The sequence below is a fragment of the Buceros rhinoceros genome, unplaced genomic scaffold, assembly GCF_000710305.1.
Source record: "Buceros rhinoceros silvestris isolate BGI_N320 unplaced genomic scaffold, ASM71030v1 scaffold7425, whole genome shotgun sequence".
NCBI classification, from domain to species: Eukaryota; Metazoa; Chordata; class Aves; order Bucerotiformes; family Bucerotidae; genus Buceros; species Buceros rhinoceros.
The window spans coordinates 42,366-51,488 of NW_010411078.1; the positions used below are offsets into that span (position 1 = coordinate 42,366).

At 43.8% G+C, this 9,123-nt stretch overlaps 1 protein-coding gene across 1 annotated transcript in view; it reads left to right on the plus strand.

Annotated features, from left to right (window-relative positions):
• Positions 1 to 9,123, plus strand: part of LOC104493215 (DEP domain-containing mTOR-interacting protein) — a gene marked incomplete at its 3' end in the record, with an annotated part of 55,973 nt that overhangs the window by 42,325 nt on the left and 4,525 nt on the right. Inside the window, exons 5-6 of the mRNA XM_010135862.1 lie at positions 8,244 to 8,429; positions 9,076 to 9,122. Of these exons, the coding sequence (XP_010134164.1) occupies positions 8,244 to 8,429; positions 9,076 to 9,122 (233 nt within the window). The remainder of the gene's footprint in view (positions 1 to 8,243; positions 8,430 to 9,075; position 9,123) is intronic.

Sequence of the window (9,123 nt, forward strand, 5' to 3'; positions counted from 1 at the left end):
CCCTGTGCATTATGTAAATAACATATAAAGACTTCTTTTTGTATTAACTACCTAAGTCTATTTTTCTGACAGAGAGTGAGTTTCAGTTTTTAACAGCTGCAACAGCAAAAGAGATACCCAGATGGGCCTTTTCACCTTCTGCTTCCCTTGCCACAGACTGTACTTTCCATACTTTATTTGGAAGCAAAGAAAAGCAGTTGGCTGTGTTCTGTAAACTTGCTAAATTAAAGACGATAAATCCTCATCTACAAACTGAAAAGACTGTGAAAATGCACGTGCTTCAGCTCTGGCTTTTCATGGCAGAGTAAGTCAGTCGTGTGTATTTGAAAATAGACTGCAAATAGATGGCAAACCTACTGGAAAGACAAAATGTGTACAGAAACATTGTCTCCATATCTGTTTTAAGGCAGCTGAAATAAAATGTTAATGCACTAAGCAGAACATATCACTTTAATAAGAGCGGAATAGTCTGTATTGCAGTTCCCAAGGAACTTCTGACAGTTGCTTTAAAGGCAGTAAGTAAGTTGTCTAGACTTTTTTTGCACTACGTGAGTTTACCACAGTTCACTGGAACAGTTCAGGAGACGTGGTTCTCTGTGTCACAGCTTTTTTTCTGGACCTCCTTTTAGGTCCAGGACCTACTTACATCTGGACAGGCTTACTGGCTTCACCCTTAGCTAGGATGAGCTGGAACATCTCTCTGGGGTTTGTATTTCAGGGCCAGGATCTGCCTTGCAGTTTTATACAAGAGGGTCAGCGGAAACTACAGCAATTCAAACTAAAATCCATTGTCCATTCAAAACAAATTCCTTGCAATTCAAATGAGAAAAAAAATGCTATTTACTCCAGCTGCACTGCCAACAGTTTAACATGCTGGTTGAGTACGTTTGCAGGTGGGCTTACCTACGGTCTGTGTAGCCCATAATACATTCAGAAAAGGTGGAAACGCAAGTTTTGTGTTTATACGGCGCAGGGAATCCAAGGCTCTGAGTTGTGTGAACATCTGTGGTCTCTCTTCCTTGATTTGAGAGAGCTCCAAGCAGGTGGAATTCATCAGTGTGTAAAAGGAAACTAATCTGAATAGGTGCCATTATTAAATGCATTTGCAGATGCCAGATTAGCTTTAGAAAAACAGGAAGACTTTGAGAGGAGTGGGAAAAGCATTGTCCGATGCAGAACGAAGTGTCGGTTATTCTCCTCCAGCCACGCGTGTGGTGGAGCGAGGCAGAAGTGGTGGGCTCATGGTGCAGAGGTGGGCACTGTGGAGCCGGGGTGAGGACCGGCTGAAATCCCAGCAGCCACGCTGCGTGAGTCTCGGCTCACCCTCACCAAAGCGGACACGCACGCTTCCACTGCTTCTCTGGCAAGGAACGCACCGACACTGAGCTGGCGAAAGGCCTGAGGCACAGCGGAGGCCGGCTCAGCAAGCCGAATGCTATCCGCCGAGGGAGGCATGTTTTTTAAGGAACCGTTATTTTATGATGTTGATTTATTTCCTTCCCCTTTAAACTGTTTCTGCTTAGGAGCGAGGAGTGAGGAGGCAAAAGGACACAGGGCTGGAGGCAGAGCCATCCCCAGGCATGCTTGGGAACTGGTGGGAGCAGCTCGGGCTGTGCCCTCCTTCAGATGGACCAGCAGCCGCCTGTCACTCCCTGCAGCCCCTCAGTGGGTGTCTCAACATTCTGTGTTTGTTTTCCATATGCCATCAGCTCTGTTGGTGCAGTGTCCTGCCACTTGACTAGAGTCTAGACCACTAGTTTTGATTAGAGCAGTCAAAACTCTGTGGTCACCTGCGACTTCCTGTGTGAAGGTGCAGACTGTTGCATCCAGAAGGATGCTCAGATGATCTCCTGCAGCATCAAACTGAGTTTAACGTCATTGTTTTCATAAACTCCCTCAGTGAAAAGATAAAGTACACTTGTGAATAGACCGGGGCCGCTACCTCATGCAGCAAAAGGCTTGGAAATGTGTTGTGTGCCACTGGAAAGAGCTCAGTGCTGCTTTTGTCTTTAAGTGAGGACAGACATGACATATCACCACTGAAAACTCCATATACTCTGCTAATGCTTTTATAACCTCTTCCTCTTAACCCCAGCACAAGCACACGCTCGCACAAACAAACAAGCGCACACTCCAGCGTGTACTCCGCTGTCTTGAGAGAAGCTGTTCATCCGGCTCCTTGGGGAGCTTGGATCTTTCCCACCACTCCCTCGACACGGAGCAGCCGTTCCCTGGCTCCAGCCACAGACTTGCTTGGTGACAGCACTGTGTTTCTGAGGACGGGCAGAGCAGCCAGAGTGCGTTGCTGGATGTGGCCTACTGGGAGCTGCAGCTTTTGGCTGGTAGAAAGCGTGAATCACTGCGGTGGGGATGTTCACAGGTTATCAACACTAAAAATCACGGGGAATTGAACTGGTGGGAGGGATCTGGGGGAAAAGCCAGTTATGAAAATGGCCTAATTTTTAAGGCATGACTCACACCATTTATTAAAATAGGCTTTTGTACTTTCTAAAGCCTCCTCAGTTCTACAAATTCAATGTAAAGCTAGTATTTTTCTCTCTGCTGTGCATCAGTCTCCTTGCAAAAGAAGACAGAAGAGGCTATTTGAGCACCGTGCACATCCCAGAATTTTATGTCAGAATCAGAAGCTGAAAGAAGATTTGCATGATGTTGCAATGTATATTTTATCTATCTGGGCAGAAACTGTGAAGCATCCAGGCACAAAAAGCACTAAATTAGGTGTTCCCAAACAGAGAAATGCCAAAGTAAACATTCTGATTTTTCTCTTCTCAACTAATGTAAATGGGGAATGACCAGCTAAAATTCTTGCCAATAAAGTTTGCAGCTCTAGGGATAGATGAGACAGTAAACAAATAATTGAACGCTATTAACTAAATGGTCAGTAACCCAAAAGAGGTGTGGTTTTGTGTAACTAGTGGTGTGACTGGAAGGCAATACATCTAGGAAATGAAAAGACCGGCTCCGCTTGTTGGTGTGAAGCAACGCTGCACGGGGAGGGAGGAAGTACAGAGCACAGATTGTTCCCATCTTAAGCTTTTTGTGCAATAGAGTTGTAGTAACTGTTACTATGAGCATGAGATGTACTAAAAGGACAACAGCAAATAAGAGAGGGAGAGTGAGGTGTTAACTGTGAGCATGTAGTTCTGATAGGTGGATTTTAGGCAGGTTAAAAAAATTCTGAAGAGGACTCAAGGGGCCCTAAAAAAAGACAGAATTTAAGGGGTATTATTTTTTCAGCTGATCAAAGGTATGTTTGAGAGTTGGCTTCATCACTTCACAGACTCCTTTACAAAGATTTGTGACCAGATCTTATGTAACCTTCTGATAAAGATGTGACAAAGTCCAGGGATTAGCAGCTACAGTTAAACAAATTCAGACTTGCATTAAACCTTTATGGCCTGGCAGGGAAAGTAATTGAAGGCTTGAACAGATCATGAGAGGAAGAGGAAAGTGATCATTACAGGCTGCTTTAAAGTACTAGTAAACTATATTTTTGTAAGATTAAAAGATAATTTTAAAATTCTGTTTCTGGGAGAAATTTTGTGGCGTATGTATGTGGGGGATTAGACTGTGAGTTGTGACCATACCTCCGAAGTTTGGCAGTAGTGACTGTGAATTAACATTGATGCCTTTCCCTCCAGGACCATAAGAGCACTTTTATAGTTGTGGAGGTTGCCAGTCACCATATTTTCACTTTAGCTCTTTGGTACATTTCTTTCTGTTTCATAAAGTGAACATCGTAACATGAACGTGTTGCCACATGAGCACCGATGAGTTAAACTGGAAGGAGAAACCCGTAAAGTCACCCTACCTTGCCCTTTACATCACCCTCATCATGTACAAATACAGGTTCTGGTACTCGTCCGCCATGGCCTGATGTTTTGAGACAAACTGAAATGGGTGCCGTATTGCTTTTGTGTGCTGGAATATGAGGGGCAGTAAACTAGTTCAGGAATAGTTAAGTGAATTCCTATCGGGAGGCAGCAACTTCCATGAGAGGGACAGATAACCTGGAGCAAGAGCCTTATCATCTGCCACAGGTTTATCTGCTGCTGTCTTTGAGTCAACACTCTACATTAGCTGTAAATTAACTTTAAGGAAATCCCTTCTGAGTAAGTCTGTGCAGTCCTCTCAGTATTCTACAGTCAGCTTGAAAAAGTTTTTCACCCCCACTTTTCTCTGCTGCTTGAAGCAAAACACAGACTGTCCAAGCAGTTTTGCTGAGCACCCATGCCTGTGCCTGTACCTCTCTCCTGGCATGCACTAAGTGTAACAAAATCAACCTTCTGTGCATGCTCTGAGTCCAGCTTTCACATAATTGTGATTTATCAAGGACCAGGGTGTGTGTAGCTCCTCCAGGTTACTGCTGAAAGACAAGTGCTGCACCTGAGGAGTGCTTCAGAGGCAGCCTGCACCAGTGTCTGCCTCCCCCTCCTCAGCCTCTTCCTTCTGATCCATCGTCTTGAAATCTCTTTTTCCACACCGTTCCAGATACTCTTATCCTTAGGCAGAGTCACAGAATGGACATTTCAGCCCAAATCATGAATATGTCAGATGATTAAAAAAAAAAAGGAAAATCCCCATGGGGCATGCCATTAACGTTGACGAGATATTTTATTTAATGATGTGTGTACAAGGAGGCAGTCAGAGCCAACTACTCCTGTTTATTTTTTTTAGCTTCTTCTTAAATATGCACAAAGTTACATGGTGCTACAAATACTTTATTTGCTCAGTCTGAGGGTGTGTGCTGTTATTTTATCACTCTCACATGAAATGTGAACTGTCATCAGAAGTGAGGAATTAAACTGTGAAAATCAATGAGCATTCCAAATTCTGTACTAATACTACTCATATGAGTAGTACAAGTAGTACTCGAAGCATTCTAGTTACGAACACTTTGTTTTGTAAATCATATATAAATATTCTGCAACATAGAGTCATTGGTCTTACCTTTTCATTTGTTGTATAAAAATTCGCCCTTCCATGGACTAAAATAGTTACAGCGGGGATAAATGACTTCGATGTAAGACCTAAGCTTTGCTGTTCTAAGTATATAAATATTACACTATTTCAGTTGAAACAAGTATTGTTATTTTAAAATGTTCAGTATCTTGGCAGAAGAATGTTTACATTATCTAGTTTCATGGTCAGTAATACTAGAATTTCAGAGTGCTTTACCATGTCTGCAACACAAGGGTGTGTTGATCTCTGATTGTTATCCTGTCTGGAGACTGTCAGAGCACTTCAGAATAACACAAACAGAACAGAGTAGATTTAATTAAAAACTGTAGTGCCATAATATCTAACCTAAATCAGAAACCATACTGAGAGCTGGCAATAATAATTCTACTTTCAAGGGGGTGTTATGTGGGGCCTTCTTTCACCGAAGCTTATGGACCCACTGGACCCAGTCCAGAGGAGAGCCATGAAGATGATCAGAGGGTGGAGCACCTCCTCTGTGAGGACAAGCTGAGAGAGTTGGTGGTGTTCAGCTTGGAGAGGAGAAGGCTCTGGAGACACCTTATAGCAGCCTTCCAGTACCTAAAGGGGGCCTACAGGAAAGCTGGAGGGGGACTTTATCAGGGAGCGTAGTGATAGGACAAGGGGTAACAGCTTTAAATTAAAAGAGAATAGATTTAGATTAGATGTAAGGAAGAAGTTCTTTACTGTGAGGGTGGTGAGGCACTGGCACAGGTTGCCTAGAGAAGTTGTGGATGCCCCATCCCTGGAGCTGATCAAGGCCAGGCTGGATGGGGCTTTGAGCAACCTGATCTTGGACTAGCAAGATGTCCCTGCCCATGGCAGTGGGGTTGGAACTAGATGATCTTTAAGGTCCACTCCAACCCAAACCATTCTATGACTCTATGATTCTACGAATCCCAGTGAATCTCAATGAATAAGTAGAGCTTTTCTTTTTAAGTTTCAGAGAACCCTTTAAGATGTCATTTAAAAAAAGCATTTTTTTCTTTTTTTTTTTTTGTATTTACATCAGGTTATTCTAATACTGTGGTATGTTATTGCTAGATATTGCTACTTTTACTTACCGTGTCAGTGATCTGAAAATGAGACTAGTGTATGTGTCCAAAACGAGGATCACAGCGGCAGTGTGTGCCTGCAAAAATTAATGTGTCAGAACACAGTAACAAATTGCTTGCAATGCTAAATTTGACTTAGCAAAGCCATTTTTCTCATGGAGGATGCATGTGGCTGATTTGAGGAAACAAAAGGTTCAGCACTAAAATGAAGCAGAGAAAAGCCAAGTGGCACTGGCTCTTCCAAAGCTCTTGCACAGAACCAGGAAATCTAGGTAACGGGTCTTCTTCTACTTGAAGCATTGCAGTCTGGCTGACTGGCATGACCTTTCTGTTTTATTAGCGAAGAAAGGCAGAGTTTCAAAACTATAATTTTTTTCAAAACTCTAAGAAACCCCTTGCAGCCTGCGCCATACTGGGGGACCCTGGGGCAGACAGCCTGCATGGCAGCTTGGGCGCGAGCACGTGCAGTTCAGTTGTGTCCCAAAGGCACAAGTCCATTCGTACAGACAGTGTCCCCTCTCTGACAGTGGCCCACACAGGCAGAAAACGTGCATCTTTGCAAGACGGGCATATGGTCTGACACCATATGGCAGTTTCTATATCCATATGGAGGGCTGTGCCCTGAGGATCCCATCCAGGACTGGCATCTTCTTTATTGTCTGGATGGCTTGACATTCCTGGCGTTAATATAATGGAGAAGGTGACTGGACTTTTTCCTCTTTGAGGCTATTCCTTCAGCTCACAAGCATGAAATGACATAATGACAGTTTACGTCTACACACGGCCTTTTTTTGCAAGGCTACCATGTATGTGGTGATGTACTTCTGTGGGGCTCATGGAGAGCAATCTGAGACACACGGAGACATTAAGAAGGGATGAGAATGAGGAAGAGTGTGTTGAGGATAAGGATGAGGGGAAAGCAGGCCAGCAGAGTTCCAGGCTCTGGATCTGGTGTAGCATCTTAGGTTCTGCTGCTTTTTGCCCCACATTTTGGGCAGAGCAAAGAGCAAGGGAAGAGTTCAGTGTCCACAGTAGGAGCCTGAAGCTGAATGACTGAGTCATGTACTCAAAGACTTGACTGTCCGCTGAATGCATATCTGTGTTATTGTTCACACTTCACACATAAATATGTATAACTCACAGTTCTTAACATTGGAATAAATGCAGTTTATAAACTAGGTAAATCCAGAATCTAGATCCTTCATGGAAGAGGTCAGCTGTGGGAAATTGTTTCTGTGGAATGTGATCACAGGACAGGTGAAAATGGAGAAAACACAGCCGAAACTTCATTGCAGCTATTTAAGGTGCTGCAGTACTAATGCAGGGAGTACTGCGGAGGGCTTTCCCACAATCAAGCTCTGAAAGAGTCAGAGCACTTTCGGGACCTGGCACAGAGCTCCATCCAACTGCTGCATTTTTCATTGCTATTAAGATGCAGCATCAGTGGCAGCAAACACGCAGACGTTATGGCGATGCTGCAGTCTGCGGGTAGTCTTGGTGCTCTGGCTCTGATACCAGCAACCTGGGATTTGCTCTGTGTCAAAACAGGTTGTAATTACAACTTCTGCCTATTATGTAAGAAATGATTTTTGGCCAAGTGCCTGTTCCCAGACATTACGTATCCGTGTGAAGGCGGGGAAGTGGCCTGCAGGAAGTGTCTGGGACATGGTGTCTGTGCTGAACAAGACAGAGGAAACACGCGTTTTGCTTCTTTGCTGCCCTGTAGCTCCAAACCAGCTAGTCAGTCAGAGCTTCTAGGCTGATGCATTTAGAAGTAAATGATGTAAGGAGCTAAGTCTGGTCTCTAGTGACCACCAGCAGCAAACAGCATACAGAGGAAGCATGTGTGGAGATGGACCGTTATGCAACCTGCCATGAGAAGATAAAGTACTTCCACTTCCACTTGACTATACAACGTGCTTGTCATTAATCAAGGCAGCGTAAAAGATTCCTCTCAGCAATGGCCTCCAAGGTTCCTACTTTGTTATGACGCTATAAAAGCATGTATATTGAAGTTACCCGCATGAAGCTGACCACCTTCCTCCTTTTTCTGAATCTACATAGGGGAAGAGGAGAGCTCTGAGTGTTGCTTCCTTACACCAAAGTGTGCAGCACATACATTGCAGATAGGTATGCTCTGATTTCAGTCCTACCAGCCATAGACTTTCTATCCATTTCTTTTCCTAGTGTCCAACAAGCACCATTTTATGGACAGCAACTTGCTCTACCAGTGCAGAATGAATTTCCGGCGGCGGCGGCGACTAATGGAGCTCCTCACTGAGAAGTCTCGCTTGATGCCAGAAAGCCATGACAGCCCATTTTGCCTGCGCAAGCAGAATCATGACAACAGAAAACACACCAGTTTTCTCTCAGGTGACTCATCAACTATAGTGGTGTCTGTAGAGCAACACCATGGGATGTTAAAAAATTCCTTTTTGGATGAGGGGTTTCAGTGTTTGAAAAAAAGCAGAGCTGGGTATCGTGTGTCCCTGTTTGTAGGGATTGTCCATTCACAATTTACCAAATCTTTAGCACCTTGAGATAGTTTTGTATCTGTATCAATAACATTTCAGATGCTGATCAAAACACAATTTTTTTTTTTATGAACAAACAGAAATGGTTGAAATCCTCCAAGCCCAAAGTAATTTGTCATTCATTCTATGTGGAGTTTTTGAGAAAAGTGAGGGGAAGGGGTCCTGCAGCATTTGCTCTACACCAATATCAAATAAGAACTGAAATAATAAATGCAAAGTCAAAGGAAAATTGTAAAAACTTATTTCCCTGCATTGAAATGCCTCCTAGCAGGCGCTACAACAGGAGCAATTCAGCCATCATGTTGGCTACAGCATTACACTCCTGTTAGCTACAGCAGTGACTCTTCAATGGAGAAGACGCTAACCCCTTCCCGGTGTGCTCAGCCAAAGCATAGCTTATTGCCATTGTTTTAAAGAACCCGGGGGAATCGGTTTAATAATTGATAGCTGCTCCCTTTCTCTCTGTATTTTCTCTCTGTTTGTAGTGAGTCCTACCAAGGAGATAAAGATTGTGTCGGCAGTACGGAGGAGCA